Raw genomic sequence first — 22,228 nt, 5'->3', positions numbered from 1 at the left:
ACTCCAGCCACCCGTCATAGACTGTTCTCATTGTTTAAAGTGGCTGCTACCAGAGTTGGGTCAGTGTCAATGACAGTGTGTTGGCAACGGTTAGCACCACATCTGGGACCAAAAGACTCCTAAACAGCTTCTACCACCAGGCCATAAGACTGCTGAACAGTTAATCAAATGGCTACCCGGACTATTTGCATTGACCCCCTTTCAAATTTGATTTGTTTTGCACTGATATTCTTGCACTGGCTCTATGCACACTCACATATACTACACACACACACACACACACACACACACACACACACACACACACACACACACACACACACACACACACACACACACACACACACACACACACACACACACACACACACACACACACACACACACACACACACACACACACACACACAAACTACTACATACTTCAACAAGCATTTCTCAACGGCTGGCCATGCCTTCCGCCTGGCTACTCCAACCTCGGCCAACAGCTCCGCCCCCCCCGCAGCTCCTCGCCCAAGCCTCTCCAGGTTCTCCTTTACCCAAATCTAGATAGCAGATGTTCTGAAAGAGCTGCAAAACGTGGACCCGTATAAATCAGCTGGGCTTGACAATCTGGACCCTCTATTTCTGAAACTATCCGCCACCATTGTCGCAGCCCCTATTACCAGCCTGTTCAACCTCTCTTTCATATCGTCTGAGATCCCCAAGGATTGGAAAGCTGCCGCAGTCATCCCCCTCTTCAAAGGGGGAGACACCCTGGACCCAAACTGTTACAGACCCATATCCATCCTGCCCTGCCTATCTAAGGTCTTCAAAAGCCAAGTCAACAAACAGGTCACTGACCATCTCGAATCCCACCGTACCTTCTCCGCTGTGCAATCTGGTTTCCGAGCCGGTCACGGGTGCACCTCAGCCACACTCAAGGTACTAAACGATATCATAACCGCCATCGATAAAAGACAGTACTGTGCAGCCATCTTCATCGACTTTGCCAAGGCTTTCGACTCTGTCAATCACCATATTCTTATCGGCAGACTCAGTAGCCTCGGTTTTTCGGATGACTGCCTTGCCTGGTTCACCAATTACTTTGCAGACAGAGTTCAGTGTGTCAAATCGGAGGGCATGCTGTCCGGTCCTCTGGCAGTCTCTATGGGGGTGCCACAGGGTTCAATTCTCGGGCAGACTCTTTTCTCTGTATATATCAATGATGTTGCTCTTGCTGCAGGCGATTCCCTGATCCACCTCTACGCAGACGACACCATTCTATATACTTTCGGCCCGTCATTGGACACTGTGCTATCTAACCTCCAAACGAGCTTCAATGCCATACAACACTCCTTCCGTGGCCTCCAACTGCTCTTAAACGCTAGTAAAACCAAATGCATGCTTTTCAACCGATCGCTGCCTGCACCCGCATGCCCGACTAGCATCACCACCCTGGATGGTTCCGACCTTGAATATGTGGACATCTATAAGTACCTAGGTGTCTGGCTAGACTGCAAACTCTCCTTCCAGACTCATATCAAACATCTCCAATCGAAAATCCAATCAAGAGTCGGCTTTCTATTCCGCAACAAAGCCTCCTTCACTCACGCTAGTCGGCTGGCCCTCACTACATATTCGTCGCCAGACCCACTGGCTCCAGGTCATCTACAAGTCCATGCTAGGTAAAGCTCCGTCTTATCTCAGTTCACTGGTCACGATGGCAACACCCATCCGTAGCACGCGTTCCAGCAGGTGTATCTCACTGATCATCCCTAAAGCCAACACCTCATTTGGCCGCCTTTCGTTCCAGTACTCTGCTGCCTGTGACTGGAATGAATTGCAAAAATCGCTGAAGTTGGAGACTTTCATCTCCCTCACCAACTTTAAACATCAGCTATCTGAGCAGCTAACCGATCGCTGCAGCTGTACATAGTCTATTGGTAAATAGCCCACCCATTTTCACCTACCTCATCCCCACACTGTTTTTATTTATTTACTTTTCTGCTCTTTTGCACACCAATATCTCTACCTGTACATGACCATCTGATCATTTATCACTCCAGTGTTAATCTGCAAAATTGTAATTATTCGCCTACCTCCTCATGCCTTTTGCACACATTGTATATAGACTCCCCTTTTTTTCTACTGTGTTATAGTTTGTGTCTAAGTTTGTTTAATAATATATTTGGCCAATGGAAAGCTTAGATCTACATAAATCATCTTAAATTGTCGGAAAATCTGAAAATTGTGGTGGAAAATTATGTTTTATTAAGACAGTACACATTTTCCCCGTTTTTTTTCAGACGGTCCACCATTAAAGCTAGTTGAGGAGGAAAATTATGCCTTTTCAGCCTGAATGGAGGATGCTTTATGTACTAGCCGGTCCACAGGGGACAAGAGTGTATTACCGGGAATGAACATCAATCTTAGAGATCTAGCGGCCACTGTCGGCTGCCTATGCTACTACCTGCACAACTTTATTATGTATATTATTTTGTCTTTTCTTTTTTCCCACAACTTTCTTAGAGTGTAACAGCCATCCAAACAGTTCCTCTTTAGCTGTAGGCTATGGTTTGCTGAGAAGGAGAAAAAAGCCCTGCGTGAGCTGTATTGCCAGTGGGTGGGGACCACTCAGGAAGGCTCTCCAATTCCTGCCAAGAGCTGACGGAAACCAGCCCTCTCCTGCCTCCAGACCTTCTCTGAGCATTGGCTCATAGGCAGCTACATGGTGAACTTATCACCATAATCTATCTCCACGTTCTCCCACCTCCCTCCTATTCCATAGTGTATCTCCTAATGTTACAGCACGATCATTTGGAATTGGCAAAGCCAGCGCTGTACAATAAGCATATGCTGTTACTTTGGCCCTAAATGCTATGAGATCACCAGCCCTGAGCACACTCACACCATTTAAAAATACACCAAAGATGGCTGACTCTATTTCTTTTCAAAGCAAGAGGCTCAACCCGTGTGTTGGAGTGAACTCCAGCTTTCGACAGCCCGTGGGCAATGCGATTCTTATGTCATAGAGTGCTCTGCGGGGGCTCAGCTGACACCTTGGCTGCATGACGTGTGTTAGCAGGAGATAAAATACCTTCACATACCAAAACATGGGTATACTAAACAGTCCAGCACTAACACACACACTGACTACAACTTATACCTTAAGTAAGAGAATTGGCATTGTACAAATAGGGAAACTGTGAGTGTAGATAAAGTGAAATGTGCAAACTACTATATATAGAAGCTCAATTAAAGGACCAGGTAGTGTTGACATGTAGGAAAATTTGAATCATGATTAATGGCCAGAATGTATGTACATAATAGGGTCTATGGTGAGTTGATATACAGAGAAGCCTAATGAAAAGAGGCTGTACAAATTAATTGGCCTTTGCAGAGACTGTTTGGTTTAGGTGCAGGGCTGCCATCTACTGTTTAATAAACAATGTTCTGTATACAAGGATTTATTGAAACTATACCATAAATCAAAATCAGACCTAAGAAAAGTGTTACCAAATTGTTCCACAGTACATGGAGAAACATAACATTAGCCTTATAATATTGAACACAATCAGGGGCTCATATATTTCTACATCACTATAACACTGCTGATTCACTGTGGTCTGACGCTATGCAAATGTAGACAACCTGCCTCGGATGATACAGCATACAAATTATGTTTTGCATTGTAAAACACAGAATGAAGACAATTTACTGTTAAGAACCCATAGGGGGCGCTCAATTGGCACAGCGTCGTCTGGGTTAGGGGAGGGTTTGGCAGTCATTGAATAATAAGAATTTGTTCTTAACTGGCTTGCCTAGTTAAATAAAGGTTAAATAAATAAAATAAATATATATATGCTTATAATAATTACAGGTGTAGGATCTTCATTTGATCACTCTTGTTGCTGAGAATATTTCTACACCGCAGGAAATTCAGATGAGCTTTGTGATTTACATACATTCTCTGAAAATTCGCACAAATACGAACACCCGGTTATATTAACAGTATTGCACTTTTCATGTAGCCTAATTTTGTCCAGCTAATAGCCAAACTACCGATCAAGTAACATTTTGGACTAAACGATCAAATCCTGTTGCTGCAGAATTATTTTGCTGTGACAATACTGGTCAAATTAAGATCCAACATTTGTACTAAAGCATTACTAGTCAGCTTTAAGTAAAGTGTTACCAAACATTGCTCTAGAGATGAAAGCCTGCAGTGGCATAGGAAGGAAATCCCTGAGGACTATAACCAATGTGCAGTCTAAGTGGATATGGAAGGGAATTGATTTTTGATTGGCCAAGAGTATATTCTTTACTTATCAACCTCTCCACAAGAACCCAAATACAGCCCCATGAATCTATCAGTGCTAATACACTTATTCCCCAGCTAGCCCTACAACTTATTCAGTTCCTGAATGTATTGATAGGTATGTTGGGACAGCCTACTTTTACAAATCACTGGGTAAATACTAAGTTAAAAATAGTACAACATTTATATTGTTTCAATACTTGACAAGTAATTATGTATGGCCTAATTACTTTGCTATTCTAGTACAATTTCCGCTCAGCATTATACTAATTATTAATTATGAAGAAGGCCCAGTAGTAGGAAGTGAAATAGCGTAATGGATACTGACTGTATGTCTTTGTATTGTTACAGTATATCTCACTCATTGACTAATGGCCAAGGATGAAAAAGGAACTGCACTGTAACAGGATGTCTGAGAAAATAGCTCGATGGGCACACAGCTCATCGACATGTGGAGGAAAATGAGAAAGAGTCATACATTATTAAGCAGCAATTTCAGAAAAAAATACACGGTAATTATTGTTTAAGTGGTGCTTTTTAGTTCTTCCTCCTTTAGATTATTTATTTATTAACCTAACATGTGGAACCAAAGGGAATGTGTTCCAAAGTGTTGGTAAACAATCTTTTATATAACCTAGTTTCTATCTGTCTAAAATGACAGCAAAACCATGGTGAACATTTCTAACTGTGTCATAACAAATTTGGTACATTCAGTGCTCTGAATCGACTTATGTCCCATATTATATGACCTGTTCTGCATGAAGGATTGAGTGGAGCAGACAGGACCATTTGCCCATACAGGTAATTGCTATTAGATCCAAAAAGCAAAGGCCTAGTTTCGCTATCAAGCACTGGGAAATAATTGGATGGTCGTTGAGTTTGTCAAGTTGCTTATAGTCTAATCACACAGAGCTAAGTGTCAGTGAGTGCATTCAGATTACAGGCGGCAGTACAGTACACATTGAAGTGAATTTATGTGATGGACCCAGCTAATATTGGCTGTTATAAAGGTTTTTAAGAAAGGAATTAAGTTATACCATTTCGGCATTCCATTCCATAGCTAGCAACAGTTAAAAGACAAAAATGAAAATGGCATCATGTGAGCTAGAGAGGTGCAAGCACGTACTCATACTTCCAATGGTAGAGACGGGATGGTAACTATGTTTTGCATGTGCAATTTGCACCACAGTTTGATTCTGTATGCTTCAACCTCAACCTTTCATCACATACACAAATCATTAGTGATTACATACAAATACTATATATACCTGTATGGTATATTAAGAAAAAAAAATAACATTGACATATCAGAATGATCTACTTTATACACAGCATGATTAGATTTGATCTTCTCTACAAGCAAACTATTATTGAAACTGATACCAGTTACTTTGTTACTTTGTTTGGATGGCGTGAATCTATCATTACGGGACCACTTCACTTCCTACACCTGAAAGGTTGTAGATATACAAATCAATACATGGCATCCTGTCAGTAAGTAGATTATTTTCCCTGGTCTGGATGGCTCTTATTTTGAAATCTAGGCTGCTTAATAATAGCCCATTGCAGAGAGAATTGAGAGCATTATATTTCACAGTGCAGAGAAATTGGGGCTTAATGATCAAGTACAGGTTCACTATGAGAGAGAGGAGACAACAACATTCTCAGCCAGACAGGTCTACACACCCATTGCTCATTCACAAAAAAATAAACAATGTAGGACTGTTTGTTTCTTGAAAAATCACCACCACTACCTGAAGCAAATGAGAAATCTGATATTCCTCAATTAGAATCCAATTGTCTTTGTTCAGACGTTTCATGCTGCTAAGGTTATTGATGCTTGGTGTCATTGATTTTTACCATTATTACAGCTACTTTGGTCCCTTTCCAAGACTGAAACATTATACTGCCACAATGAGTCCTGTTGTTTGTACAAAGACTGGTCTGCTGCTTCAAGGGTATATGCTGTCGTACTGTACTAAAGTTATTTCAATTAAAAGTTCGATTGAAAGTACAACATAAAACTAGGCAAAATAACCAAACATTTGTCAGAATGCATTCAATCATTAACCAATGGGAATAGTACAACATTTCCCACCTTGGAGTACATTTTGGGGTATGGTTGAATAAACAGAATAAACCAACTTTCAGCATTAGTAATGCCACAGGGAAGTTGAGAAGTTAGTTTTCACTCTTTATTGAGTTTTGTGAAATAAACAAAGGAGTAAGCAGATCCTATCAATCACTTTAAATGACTTTAGCCTTGTCAAGCATTGGGGTTTTCTACATCAATATGACACTGCTGATTCACTGTGGTCTGAGGCGATGCAAATGTGGACAACCTGCCTCATATGATACAGAATACAAATTATGTTTTGCATTGTAAAACAAATATTGAAGAGCACAACCTGGACCATATGAAATTATGGGTAAAGAAATATACAAAGCTATAACAGACACACACAAAGTCATGCAGAATGGCTTTGTATCGCATCTTTGTATACATTACATCATTGTTTGTTACTACTGTAGTATTATCATAGTGGCAGTTGATATATTTCTGTGTGGGCAATCTATGTACTTAGTTCTCCTTGTCAGTCCACTTTCTCCAATACAAGTTGCATTTGAACAGGAGTTATGGCATGAGTTAATAGACTCGGCTAAATGTTATGACATTCACAGTGTGGCAAACGTAATTAAACATATAAAATGACATCAACTAAATATAGACTGACCATAATGCACTACTAAAGAATAAGTCATCATACCCTGTCACTAGATATGACTATACGATAAGTTATGTGATGATGATGCATGTAATATTATTAAATGTAATCTCTCAAAGTGATAAGGCTATGTGTTTTGTCGTTATTTAATCAAATAACTACAACACAAACCAGGTTTTGAAACAATTTAGGCAAAAACGAAGTAATTTAAACAACTGTAAACCAACAACCATCACATTACAGGCAAGGGTCTATTTGCCTGGCGGTGTTCCCTGAACAGCTGATCTGAATACACAGAGGGAAACTCATAAAGGTCCTTTTCAATAGGCTTGCAAAGTAGAGTACTTAGCAATCACAGCTGGCTCTAGGTGACCCTCTTCATGCACAATCCAGGGGCAATTTTGCCAACAGAGAACATTAGAGAGCTCCTACTATCAACTACTGTACAGTACACACACACAGTAACTTTGACAACAAGCACAAAGACAAGAAAATCTCTCACACCCACAGACACACTCAAATAGACACAATAACATAAACACACACACAGAGACAGAGTAAAGGGCACTCACGAGCATGTTCCATGACTGGAAGAGGAGAAAGCGATCACCCTTGTAAGCAGATCCTTTATTTTCCTCGTCTCTCTCTCTCTCTCTCTCTCTCTCTCTCTCTCTCTCTCTCTCTCTCTCTCTCTCTCTCTCTCTCTCTCTCTCTCTCTCTCTCTCTCTCTCTCTCTCTCTCTCTCTCGTGCAGGGAGATGTCTCTCTCTCTCTCTCTCTCTCTCTCTCTCTCTCTCTCTCTCTCTCTCTCTCTCTCTCTCTCTCTCTCTCTCTCTCTCTCTCTCTCTCTCTCGTGCAGGGAGATGTCTCTCTCTCTCTCTCTCTCTTTCTCATGCAGGGAGATGGCTCTCTCTCTCTCTCTCTCTCTCTCTCTCTCTCTCTCTCTCTCTCTCTCTCTCTCTCTCTCTCTCTCTCTCTCTCTCTCTCTCTCTCTGCAGGGAGATGACCCTCTCTCTCTCTCTTTCTCATGCAGGAGATGGCTCTCTCTCTCCCTCTTTCTCTCTCTCTTTCTCGTGCAGGGAGATGTTTCTCTCTCTCTCTCTTTCTCGTGCAGGGAGATGGCTCTCTCTCTCTCTCTCTCTCTCTCTCTCTCTCTCTCTCTCTCTCTCTCTCTCTCTCTCTCTCTCTCTCTCTCTCTCTCTCTCTCTCTCTCTCTCTCTCTCTCTCTCTCTCTCTAGCTCTCTGACATTCATCAGTGTTCCTCGCTGCCTGCCTCTCTGCAGTGGACCTGACCATGAAGCAGCCCAGGGAGCACAGGGGGATGACACAACAACCATTACCTCCATTAGTAGGGCCTGATTGAGCCAGTCTGGAACCTTCCTGTCCACTGGGGCTTTTAGCTGCAGCCTGAGGCCACGGGAAGAGAGACATATAGAGGGAAGGAGAGAGAAAGGGGGAGGGTGGGAGGGAGCTCTGCAACCTTCATTAAAGCCAGACTAATTCCATTGCTGCTATTCATCTACATTTTTAGATGATCTCTGCACCCCAGACTCCATGTGTCAATACGCATCATGATTATCAGAGAAAAAATGGGAAAGTTATGTGAGCATGCTTGATGGTTGAAGTCGTTGAACAAGTGGGTTTGAGGGATCCAATCTCCACTGTGTGAAAAATCTTCTTTTTTTTAAGCACAGTGTTGAAAGTGGACATTGTTCTAAAAGGAATGAGTCATACTTGACAAGATAACGACTGCAAGTACTGCCACTTATGTATTCCACTCACAATCTGTCTTGTCTCCCAGGAACCAACACCTGGTAATGTAATAGCTGAAGAATCATGGGTTTTTTTTATTTATTTTTTATTTTACCTTTATTTAACTTGGCAAGTCAGTTAAGAACAAATTCTTATTTTCAATGAGGGCCTAGGAACAGTGGGTTAACTGCCTTGTTCAGGGGCACAACTACAGATTTTTACCTTGTCAGCTCGGGGATTCGATTTTGCAACATTTCGGTTACAAGTCTAACGCTCTAACCACCAGGCTACCTGACGCCCCAGGGAGCTCTGCAACCTTCATTAAAGCCAGACATTAAAGCCAGGGTTGACATGAGAAGAGGCCTCAAAGGCTTCAAAGCGTTTCCAAGTCCTTGGCCCTTTAGTGCCCCTGACCAGCTTGATGCCCTTTATTGCCCCTGACCAGCTTAATGCCCTTTATTGCCCCTGACCAGCTTGATGCCCTTTATTGCCCCTGACCAGCTTAATGCCCTTTATTGCCCCTGACCAGCTTGATGCCCTTTATTGCCCCTGACCAGCTTAATGCCCTGTATTGCCCCTGACCAGCTTGATGCCCTTTATTGCCCCTGACCAGCTTGATGCCCTTTATTGCCCCTGACCAGCTTGATGCCCGTTATTGTCCCTGACCAGCTTGATGCCCTTTATTGCCCCTGACCAGCTTGATGCCCTTTATTGCCCCTGACCAGCTTGATGCCTAATTTAGGACATTGTGTAAATTATACACACTGAAAATAAACCCCAAACACTCCCATCCCTAATGGTGTTACAACTGAACCGCATTACTGAAAAAGCTGCATCTTCTCAATTCTCAATGTCAAAGTCCATGTTAAATTTCCACCAGTGTTTCAACAAAAGGTAATTGGATGCACTGCATTTAATCATTATTGTGTGAACAGCATTATTACAAGTTACAACATGGTGACAATATCCTCCTTGTCCTGTTGGTCTTCCAGAAACAAATGACCTAAAGTATGACATTAACTGAGCTGAGTTACTGTTTGACAATTGGGTCAGCTCATGTGGGAGGAAATTGTAAGGCAGTCCTGTACGTATTTTTGACAGTGACAGCGGAAACAACTTTGTATTGAGGCTCTTTAAGCAATGATAAACACAGTGAGCCACTGACGTGGCACAGTCAGGTTGTTGTATAACTTTAAGTCACACTGTACCTTTTAAAGGTTGAGTTTTACTGTCGGAACTTATAAACCATGGTCATGGAACAAAGTATGATATGTGGCAGCAGCATAGATGCAGATATTCAGAACTATTTTGTAACTTGACCCATGAGGATAAGTCATTACTATAACTGTAAAGACAGCAAAACCTTTTATAAGCAATTAAAAAACATAAGGCTTTCTCCACCACCCCACCGGGTGTCTCCCATTTCCCCCCATTTTCCCCTGTGTACTTACTATATCTGCGTTTACCGTTGATCTGCTGCTAGTTCGTCTTATCTTATCAAGTCTTACCAGCGTTCTCCCATTTTCAGCAGCATCTCTAGTTTCCGTTTTCTAGTCCTCCGGGTTCTGACCATTCTGCCTGCCCTGACCCTGAGTCTACCTGCCGTTCTATCCCTTATTGGCTCTGTCTTGGAATACCGACCTCTGCCTGCCCTAGACCTGCCATTTGCCTGCCCGGTGTTTTGTAATAAACATCTGAGATTCGAACTGTCTGCCTCCTGTATCTGCATCTGTGTCTGCATCTGTGTCTTATCCTGAGTCATGTTAATAAGACCCAGCTTAGAAATCTACCCTTTGTGTGTTTGATGATGACACCCACACACACTTTGTGGCCCTGTGACATGGCATCGCCGTCTCAAAGGGCCACGATTTTGCATTCAAGAGAGCTCATAACACTTGGAAACTTGAGCAAGGAAGATGTTGGAGCCGTTTTCCCTGCCTCCCCCGCAGGTTAGTGGGGGTAAAGCCAGGAATAGATGTCTGTTCATGTCGGTGCCTGATGGACAGGCTCAAGAAGACTAATTTACTGTAACGCTATGCCAGCAGACTGAACACTTCACAATGGCAGGCCCTTCAAAACAGATTGAACTCAGATAAGTTGTCTAACAGTGACTCTCTGGCACAACTGTAATCTACTTCACAAAGAGATATTGAAGTTGTAACTTCAATGTTGGGTGAAAATACTTGTTTTACTTGTCCTACAAATACTTGTCCTACTTTATCCCAGAAGCTTCACTCTATGTTGGTCATAACTCAAGATGAGGATTTGATTTGATTTGATTTGGATATGACTCAAAAACAATGACAATAAAACAGGAATGTAGTGGGACAACTTGATCCGGACATAAATATCTGCTCTCAAATTAGACCAGGATCAACCAGGTTCTCCAATCCATGAGGCGATACGATCAACAGCTGAGGGAAGGTCATTTCAGGGGAGGAAAACTTTGGGATGGTGTTCTGCTGTGTTGAAATAGTCCCAGTCAGCTAGAGACAATTAATTGAGCACATCAGCCGAATCACTCTGAAATGATCTTCGTTAGAGGCAGCCATCTGTGTACCCACACAGCTGCCTGCATAGAGATACTGTATAGAGCTTATAATGTTATCATTCTAACTGATAACTACTTAGATTACCCTCTTTCACTTTCAGTTCCTTTCTGGCACTTTCCAAGTCATCCCAGGTTAGGGACTGATTGCTTTAAGAGAAAGGAGCTCACTTCCCTTGCTCCACTCTGCGGTTTCAATCCAGCACCACCCGCAGTTACTACAGGTCCTAGTAAAGGGTTGTACTTTCCTAGAAAATCATTTTCCCCTAACTAATCCAGCTGTAACCATGTAGTAATTAACACACAAACATAGCATGTTTTGATGTTTATTGATTCTATATTACCACACCAGTTAGGCCTGTTGAGGAACCAAGGAGCCAGTACAAATTCTCACAGAATGTAGTCTGAGCATCATTTACATGACATAATGTACATTGTCAATGACCTAGCTATGATTGAATGCAATGCTAGATATGTTGAAAACACAAGTACTACCACAATATAAAAAGCTGTATTGTGTTAAACATAGGCAGTAGCAAAGGGCACAGAAAGTCTGATGCGTAGTCATTTGGGGTGTAAAATTTAAACTAAATGTCTATTTTGGGAGTATTGTACAAAAAGGGCACAATGTGCACAGCGTGCTACACTGCCTGCCTTCCTGACTGTGTAATTACATGACTAATTTAGTGTAAGGAGGAACAGTCTATTATTTCCAAGTAGACATGTATTGTAGTGATGTGTGGCCTTGTACCATTATGTGTATAAGAAGACCACAACAGTGTTAGATGAATCATTCTTATTGAATAAATTATGCAAATATATTTTTTGTCATTTAGCAGACATTCTAATCCAGAGCGATTTACATGAGCAATTAGGGTTAAGTGCCTTACTCAAGGGTACATCAGAAGATTTTTCACCTAGTCAACTCTGAGATTCTAACCAGTGACTTTTCGGTTACTGGCCCAATGCTCTTAACCGCTAGGCTGCCTGCCGACATGTTGGCTTGATATCAGTGGAGGCTGCTAAGGGGAGGACGACTCATAATAATGTCTGGAATGACGTGTAATGGCTGGAAAGGAATGGTCTCAAACACATGACGTGTTTGATAACATTCCATTCACTCCATTCTGGCCATTATTATGAGCCATCCTCCCCTCAGCAGCCTCCACTGTTTGAGATACATTTCAGATACAACAGACACAGGCAGTGAACTCAAACAGAAGGAGCTTTTCCCCCTCTTGTGGCTTTTTCAGAAACTACCATATCTCCCAGAAAACATCCAGCATTTCCTGCCATTACTCTACAGTACAGGTATAGGATCAAAATGTTATCCAGTCTGCTACAGCAGCGAAATAATCCTGCAGAAACAGGAAATATTCATTATTATGTAGATTATAATTAATGGACATTTTTGTAGGGGTTGCTATTGGGGGTGATATTGCCTTCTCCTGTTGATAAAAATAACTTCAAACAAAATTATGTAGATCATATTACCATATTGGCCAAAGCCTTGACATTGTGCGCACGTACTGTGTGAGAACATTATGACTACATCAATGGTCTTGTGAAACATATAAACATTGTCACACCTGTGTTTGTTAAATCAAGAAACAAAACAGATATGGTGTTCATACTGCAAATAATCACTTCAATTTCAGCAAGCAAAACTACACTGAACAAAAATATAAACACAACATGTAAAGTGCTAGTCCCTTTTTTCATGAGCTGAAATCAAAGAAATATTCCATACGGATACAAATGTTATTTATCTCAAATTTTGTGCAGAATTTGTTTTACATCCCTATTAGTGAGCATTTCATCCTTTGTCAACATAATCCATCCACCTGACAGGTGTGGCATATCAAGAAGCTGATTTAACAGCATGATCATTACACAGGTGCACCTTGAGCTGGGGAAAATAATAGGCCACTCTAAAATGTGCAGTTTTGTCAATCAACACAATGTCACAGATGACTCAAGTTTTGAGGGAGCATGCAATTGGCATGCTGACTGCAGGAATGTCCAGAGAATTGAATGTTAATTTCTCTACCACAAGCCGCCTCCAACGTCATTTTAGAGAATTTGGCAGTACGTCCTGTCCTGCCTCACAACCGCAGACCACGTAGGGGTGGGGGGAGTGGTGGTGGTGGGGTTTTGAGTGCTGAGGAGTAGTCTGTAATAAAGTGCTTTTGTGGAGAAAACCTCTTTATGATGGGCTGGGCCTGGCTCCTCATTGGGTCTGCCTGGCTCCCAAATGGATTGGCTATCACTGTGTTTACTTTATAGCTACCTACACAAATAGCTAGCTAGAACAAAGTGTTAATAAGATACAAATTAATTATAAAGATTTAAAAGCAATAAATATAAAAGTTGTCCAGTAGGCATCTACCTCAACAACAAGGCTCTCCAGAGGGTGGTGTGGTCTGCACAACGCATCACCAGGGTCAAACTACCTGCCCTCCAGGACACCTACAGCACCCAATATCACAGGAAGTCCAAAAAGATCATCACGGACAACAACCACCCAAGCTACTGCCTGTTCACCCCACTACCATCCAGAAGGCGAGGTCAGTAAAGGTGCATCAAAGCTGGGACTGAGAGACTGAAAAATAGCTTCTATCTCAAGGCCATCAGACTGCCTACATACAGACTCAAATCAATGGCCACTTTCATAATGTTTACATATCTTACATTACTCATCTCATATGTATATACTGTAACTTATACCATCTATTGCATCTTGCCTATGCTACTGGGTCATCGCTCATCCATATATTTATATGTACATATTCTTATTCCATGCCTTTAGATTTGTGTGTACTAGGTAGTTGTTGTGGAATTGTTAGATTACTTTTTAGATATTACTGCACTGTCGGATCTAGAAGCACAACAATTTCGCTACACTCGCGTTAACATTTGCTAAACATGTGTATGTGACCAGTACAATTTGATTTGATTTGATCAATACACCCAGTCAGTACAAAGATACAGGCGTCCTTCCTAACTCAGTTGCCGAAGAGGAAGGAAACCGCTCAGGCATTTCACCATGAGGCCAATGGTGACTTTAAAACAGTTACAGAGTTTAATGTCTGTAATTGGAGAAAACTGAGGATGGATCAACAACATTGTAGTTTCTCCACAATACTAACCTTATTGACAGAGTGAAAAGAAGGAAGCCTGTACAGAATAAAAATATTCCAAAACACGCATCCTGTTTGCAATAACGCAATAAAGTAAAATTATAAAAAATGTGGCAAAGAAATTAACTTTATGTCCTGAATAAGGTGAATGCACCAATTTGTAAGTCGCTCTGGATAAGAGCGTCTGCTAAATGACTTAAATGTAAATGTAAATGAATACAAAACGTTATGTTTGGGGCAAGTCCAACACAAAATATCACTAAGTACCACTCTTCATATCTTCAAGCATGGTGGTGCCTGCATCGCGTTAAGGTTATGCTTGTCATCAGCAATTTTTGGGGAGATAAAAGAAACAGAATAGAGCTTAGAACAGGCAAAATCCTAGAGGGAAACCTGGTTCAATCTGCTTCCCACCAGACACTAGGAGATTAATTCACCTTTCAGCAGGACAATAACCTAAAACACAAGGCCAAATCTACACTGGAGTTGCTTACCAAGAAGACAATGAATGTTCCTGAGTGGCCTTGTGTTTTAGATTATTGACCTTAATCTACTTGACAATCTATGGCAAAACCTGAAAATGGTTGTCTAGCAATGATCAGAACCAATTTGATAGAGCTTGAAGAATTTTGAAAATAATAATTGGCCAATGTTGCACAATCCAGGTGTAGAAAGCTCTTAGAGACTTACCCATAAAGCTGTAATTGCTAAAAGTGATTCTACAAAGAATTGACTCAGGGGTGTGAATACTTATGTAAATGTATGTTCAGAGTAATAATATCTAAATGAATGATAAAGACAAATAACATAATCCACCATAAACGATTAACATAATCCACCATAACCCAACTCCATATTACAATATTTTCATCAATACGGAACATCCCACTGGGCACGCACAGGTTGAATCAAAGTTGTTTCCATGTCACTTCAATAAAATTAAAATGAACCAACGTGGAACAGACGTTGGATTGAAGTGAAGTTACCAAAACAATTATAATATAATAATAATATATGCCATTTAGCAGATGCTTTTATCCAAAGCGACTTACAGTCATGTGTGCATACATTCTACGTATGGGTGGTCCCGGGGATCGAACCCACTACCCTGGCGTTACAAGCGCCATGCTCTACCAACTGAGCTACAGAAGGACCAATTCAGTTGGTGGCAGTATTGTTTCAGCAAAAAGGGACTCTGCTTTTTGATAGTTATTATTTTAACTAACAATTTTGGGTACACCGAGTATACAAACATTAAGAACTGCTCTTTCAATGACATAGACTGACCAGCTGAATCCCGGTGAAAGCTTTGATCCCTTATTGATGTCACTTGTTAAATCCACTTTAATCAGTGTAGATGAAGGGGAGGAGACAGGTTAAATAATTATTTTTAAGCCTTGCAACAATTGTGACATGGATTGTGTATGTGTGCCATTCAGAGGGTGATTGGGCAAGATAAAACATTTAAGTGCCTTGTGTATCAAGAATGGTCCACCACCCAAAGGACATCCAGCCAATTTGACACAACTGTGGGAAGCATTGGAGTCAACATGGGCCAGCATCCCTGTGGAACGCTTTCGACACCTTTTTAGAGTCCATGCCCTGATGAGTTGAGGCTGTTCTGAGGGCAAAAGTGTTCCTAATGTTTGTATGTAACACATTCTTTACAAGTAATGCATAGCGTGTAGTGGTTGACATAAACTGACATTATCATTTATTATATCTATAAATAAAATGTGTGATATAAACCTTATTTAGGGTGCTGACAACAAAGTGTTATCATATTTTGTGATGTAAAAACAACAGATGTTCAGTGGGTGCAGACAAACTATAATGTTGACCTTTTCCTATAAAGGCTTGCTGCAATGCACCAAGAACACAAACATACACAAACGCATTGTATTTTTCTTACACACTTTGTGATTCCAACCCAAGAGATGGAAAACCTGTCTGACACAATTTCCTGGTTTCCTCTTGTGAAAGTCAGTTAATCCCGCAAACCACTGCTTGCGTCATGTTCAGAGTACATACATTGGGCACAAGGACAACAGGGTGGTCTTCTGCTCTGAGCAATTTATTTATCAGCAAGTACAAAAGACACTCTGGAACATCACAGAATACTCAGTGACGCAATGGTCTAGTTAATGAGTAACTTAGGGGTTCAGAGCTATTCGTTTTTTAAAGACAGACAGCAAGTCCACTGCTGACCTCAGTTAGGCTACAGCAATAGCAAGCCATCACAAGGTAAGGCAAAGCTTTCTCAATTCACTTTCAATGTACTTGTACAGAAGTACAGTGTTTGCGTTTATAGAGTGTCAAAAAGCTGTGATTCAGGAGACATGAGAGAGGGAATATGATTTGTCTTAAAAATCTAGGTAAAAAATATTGACCTCTGTTTATCAAGATAGTGAATGTCTTCAAGTTTTAAATTAGAACAAGGAGACTTACTCCAGCAACACTTCTGGGTTTTACCATACAATACTGTATTTGTTGGAAACACATTCTTTACCTTGTTTAAGAAAAGGGAAGGAGAAGGGAAGCATTCAAACATAGTGTACAAAAAAGATAACTTTTTATTTATTTAAATGACCCAATATCTTTGCTTACTGTAAACCTAATCATTAATCCAGGCCATGTATTCCCAGAAAGAGGAGGCTCTTGTGTTTGTTCTGTACTTCCAGAACTCTCATTATTTGGTAGTCATCCAACACAAATAATAAAGTACATTTCATTGGCTATGTTTAAGTAACAATATGGAGTGATCATTTGAAAAAAGTGGTATTTATGGATAAGTAGGCCTATCCCCCTTAGCATGGACTGACTCTGCCGTCTTTTGTTTGGTTCAGTCCGTACCAGCCTTAATTTGGCCCAAACTTAGACGTCTATGTTTGGTTCACGTCCGGACCAGATCAAATTTGACCGATTATAGACATCTATGTTTAGCCCAAATATAGGCCGGTCCGGACCAGACGTCGATGGATGTTGAAATCAAGGCCGGTCCGGACCGGCCTATATTTGGGCCAAACATAGACGTCTATGTTTCACAAGTTTGGACAGCACAGTACAGTACAGTAGAGCACAGCAGAGTACATTACAGTACTGCACATTACAGCACAGCAGAGTACAGTACAGTAAATAAAAGTAGAGCATACTACAGTACAGTAGAGTGCAGTACAATACATTAGAGCACAGTAGAGTACAGTAAAGTATAGTTCAGCACAGTAGAGTGTAGAGTAGTATAATGTACTATATTGTACCCTAATTTACTCGAATGTACTCTACTCTACTGAACTAAACTGTGCTGTACTCTACTGTGCTCTACTGTGCTCTAGATAAACAACAGGTAGATAAACAACAACATATCACAGTCATAGAAATAAAAAATATATTTCTGTAACCGTTACTGAACATTTCCTTTCAATGTCTGGAAAATACATATTTTCAACGCACGGAAAATATTCTTATGTATTTCCACCTATCATTCAGAACCTACAATAAATATATATTTCAATGTCATTTTGCTAACTGGGATGCAAGAGTTGTCTAAGCCAAGATATTAATTAGCTCCCCTTAGCAGATCTATATAATCAGAATTTAGGGTTGGACGTATGTTTGGATAGTGGCTAAGCTGTTTTTCTTTGTGGTCAGTTCCATATGTACTTGCTATGGCCTAACCTCTAACCCACTGACCACTGCAGCTGAAGGCGAGCTAGCATCCCATTCACTGTCCAAAAAGAAAAGGACAGATAAAGTAAAAATAAATCAATCACTGACAAACAGACCTCAGCCAGTGGCGTAGTGCAATTTCGCTGCCCTACGCTTAGACCCCCGCTTAGCAAGCCTGCATTTTGCCATGAGTCTAAGAGAAAATGTTTCTGTTTAGAGCTAATTTCCTGCTATTCTAAACATTTTGCCATGAGGCTGAGAGAAAATGTTTCTGTTTAGAGCTAATTTCCTGCAATTCTAAACATTTTGCCATGAGGCTGAGAGAAAATGTTTCTGTTTCGAGCTAATTTCCTGCTATTCTAAACATTTTGCCATGAGGCTGAGAGAAAATGTTTCTGTTTCGAGCTAATTTCCTGCTATTCTAAACATTTTGCCATGAGTCTAAGAGAAAATGTTTCTGTTTAGAGCTAATTTCCTGCTATTCTAAATATTTGCTATGAGGCTGAGAGAAAATGTTGCAATTTTAAAGCTAATTTCCTGTTCTTCTAAACATGTTTTTAATGGCTTATGACGTGTTCATATGCTATCTGGTGTCCTTACCTGCGGGGGTGTGTTCTAGACAAGTGACCTCAGCTCAATGTTCCAGGCAGCCAATCATGATTTGAGATGGTAAACATTGATAACAAAGCCATGGCTTGAAATAGTAACAGGCACTGACAGAATTAACCCTATGACCCTTTTCTATCTCTTCACAGAAATATTCAAAGGAAATTTCTGGCCAAAAAGGCAGAACATGCGTCATATATTTTGCCCTCTCCTTCTGCTCTCCTGCCTCTCGGTAGGCCTAGCGAACCGTGTATATGTCCACCCGTTTAACCTCTTCGCCTCTGAGAACGTCAGCTGTGAGACCATCAAAACCAAAGTGACCAAACCTCTGGAGACTGTCCCTTTGACCCCCCTTAACAATGACAGTGTGGTGCCTGACACTCGAGACTTCTCAGGCACTGACAGACTGAAACAGAACGTCACTCAGCGCACTGCTGTACTGGCAGAGCTGCTCAACTCTCTGGGCATCCGGATGTACAAGGCTCTGAGCAGCAAGCAAAAGGACTCCAACACCTTGCTCTCGCCCATGAACACCTTTGGCTCTCTGGTCACCTTGTACCTGGGGGCCTCCAAAAAAACAGCCATCCCTTACCAGCAGCTGCTGGGCCTGAACAGGGACACGGACAGAGACGACTGTGTCTCCCTAGTGGATGGCCACAATGTTCTTCGCACTCTGCAGGACATCAATTCCCTGGTGGATGGGCCCAAGGATGAGATCAACACTTGTGTGTGGGCCTTTGCTCGCAAGGGCGCTGACCTCTCGAAGGACTTTGTCCAAGGCACCCAGGACTTCTCTGATGCCTCATACATCAGAGCAGTGGATTTCTCCCAACCCCAGGAAGCTGAGACCCAGATCAACAACTTCATCCAGAAGACATCAGACAGGAAAATCACGAGCCTGTTCAAGGACCTTAGCTCAACCACAGATCTACTGTTTGTCAGCTCTGTCCATTTCAAAGGTAAACACTCATAGTTTTCACACAAGCCAAAAAACACATACAGTACAATAGCAGTGTCAAAATATTGCAGCAGCAGACAAAAACAGTTCCACATCATAAGCAACAAACAAGCTATTTTTCCCTTTTTCAGGCAACTGGAGGAAGGCGTTCCAGACAGAGAAAACTACCATGCAGGAGTTCAAGGTTGATGCAACAACAACTATCATGGTCCCTCTCATGACCCACACAGGCAACTACAAGTACCTGAATGATAAGGACATGAAGTGCACCGTGGTGAAACTATCTCTGAGCAAACGGGCCTACATGCTGCTGGTGCTGCCTCACGAGGGGAGCAGCCTGCATGACATGGAGCCTCAACTACAGTCAGGCATCATCTCTGGCTGGAACAGGCATCTGAAGGAGGGGTAAGTCAGAAAATATCTGAGCTCCATCTTGCAATGTTTCTGACAGATTTATGTTACCTATGATGACACCTACAAGCGCTGTATTATGTGCTGCATTAAACATTGATAACTATTACTGAAATATTGGAGCTCAATATATTTCTGTCCCGAGGAGAATATCTATTATTTGACAAATGACACCAGTTCACACTTTGCGCCACAAAGATTTGTGGAAAGACAAAATCAATTGATCAATAGTAAGCTATTTTAAAAGTAGAATCCTTAATTGAAACAATAATAAAGCCGTCACCCCGCCTGTGTTTGGGTAAAAAGCAGAAGTATGGGCCTGGAAAAATGTAACCACTCTCAAATTCAAAGACAGAGCCTATGGATGCAAGGACTGGCCATCAATTATATCAACATTATAATTTTAACCAAGTTTTGAAGCGATACAGTGTTTGTTTACAATTACATTGTTTGCAAACAATGGAGTAAAACAAGCTTATATTTTGGATTCTGATGGGGTTAAACTAAGCTCATGAGGCCTTTATAGGTTATATTCTTCAAGAATCAATGGGTATATATCATTAATTTATAAGTCCTTAAATGGATGTAGCAACTAAGTATTCCAGCTTTAATGGAACGTGTACTGTAGCAGCTATCAGGAATAGGGACAGAAATAAGCAGTGCAAACTGGTCTGTTGTTTTCCCTGTAGGTTCCTGGAACTGTCTCTGCCCAAGTTCTCCATGACATCCTTGACTGACCTAAGGTCATTGCTCTTTGACATGGCAGCTGTGATTGAGAAAAGTCTGCTGGGTTCAGATGCTGAGTTTGAGAGACTCAGCAGTAAGAAGCCGTTCAGTGTTGATAAGGTAAGATCTAGATTTCCCCCTTAGTGGTATTGGAACAACAAAAATATGTTTGCATAAACCTGTGATAGGGAGCAGATAGATACTAAACTAAACAGTGCCTTAAACAAATTGCAGCCTACTATGTGTGGTGAATGCAAATAGACAAAGAGAGAGAATGGGGGAAAGAACTGTTGGTACTCTAGTACTCCTATAGTCTTTTGCAATAATTTGTTGGAATCTAATGGTGACTTGGAGCTCATTGTAGTAGTGCATCTCTTCCAGGTGTTCAACAAAGTCATGTTTGAGATGTCTGAAGGTGGTGCTGAGACTCAAGACAAGACCCAAGATGAAGGGGTTCCCCTCAAATTCACTGTCAACAGGCCCTTCTTCTTCGCTATTGTAGAGGGAAACTCCAATGCTATTCTCATGCTGGGAAAAATAAGAAACCCGACTCTTTAGGGCATCTACATCAATCAACATAACAAATCTGTGACCAACTGCAGAAGAATGCACATGAAAGCCTCCTGGATCAGCAGACTTGCGGGTTTGTACTGACAGATCAATGCAATATTGCATGTTCCCTTACTAGTATGATCATTTATTCCAGGAGTTAAGAACTTATGTATACATCATGCGTCATGTTTGTGAAAAAACACAATATTACGCTGTATTAAGATGTAATGTATTCACATAGAGCACATTCAAATCAAATCAAATTGTATTTGTCACATGCGCCAAATACCACAGGTGTAGACCTTACAGTGAAATGCTTACTTACATGCCCTTAACCAACAACACAGTTTTAAGAAAATCCCTAAAAAAGTAAGAGATAAGAATAACAAATAATGAAAGGGCAGCAGTAAATAACAATAGCGGGGCTATATACAGGGGTCAGGGGGGCACCGGTGTTGAGGTAACTGAGGTAATTATGTACATGTAGAGTTATTAAAGTGGCTATGCATAGATAACAGAGAGTAGTAGCAGCAAGGGGGGGTGCAAATAGTCTGGGTAGCCAGATTTGATTCGCTGTTCAGGAGTCTTATGGCTTGGTGGTAGAAGCTGTTTAGAAGCCTCTTGGACCTAGACTTGGCACTCTGGTACCGCTTGCTGTGTGGTAGCAGAGAGAACAGTCTATGACTAGGATGGCTGGAGTCTGACAATTTTTATCTAACATTATGCAGATCTTTGTGTCTAATATACATTGTAGAATTACAGCAATGTACTTACTGTTTGCTATGATAAAGGTAGACATGGTTGATATAATTATTGAAAGGTCTGAATTTGTACATTCTATTAT

At 41.2% G+C, this 22,228-nt stretch overlaps 1 protein-coding gene across 1 annotated transcript; it reads left to right on the top strand.

Moving 5' to 3' along the window:
* Nucleotides 1-16,551: 16,551 nt before the first annotated feature.
* agt (angiotensinogen) lies at nt 16,552-21,816 on the top strand. Its single transcript, XM_046357271.1, has 5 exons — nt 16,552-16,709; nt 18,887-19,696; nt 19,827-20,100; nt 20,796-20,952; nt 21,214-21,816. The coding sequence occupies exons 2-5, from the start codon at nt 18,925-18,927 to the stop codon at nt 21,388-21,390; spliced, it is 1,380 nt and encodes a 459-aa protein (XP_046213227.1). The 5' UTR covers nt 16,552-16,709; nt 18,887-18,924; the 3' UTR covers nt 21,391-21,816.
* The last annotated feature ends 412 nt before the right edge of the window (nt 21,817-22,228 follow it).

The sequence above is a fragment of the Oncorhynchus gorbuscha genome, linkage group LG07 (assembly GCF_021184085.1).
Source record: "Oncorhynchus gorbuscha isolate QuinsamMale2020 ecotype Even-year linkage group LG07, OgorEven_v1.0, whole genome shotgun sequence".
Classification (NCBI taxonomy): domain Eukaryota; kingdom Metazoa; phylum Chordata; class Actinopteri; order Salmoniformes; family Salmonidae; genus Oncorhynchus; species Oncorhynchus gorbuscha.
Note: the sequence above shows the minus strand (reverse complement) of the source record. Positions and strands in the feature narration are given on the sequence as shown.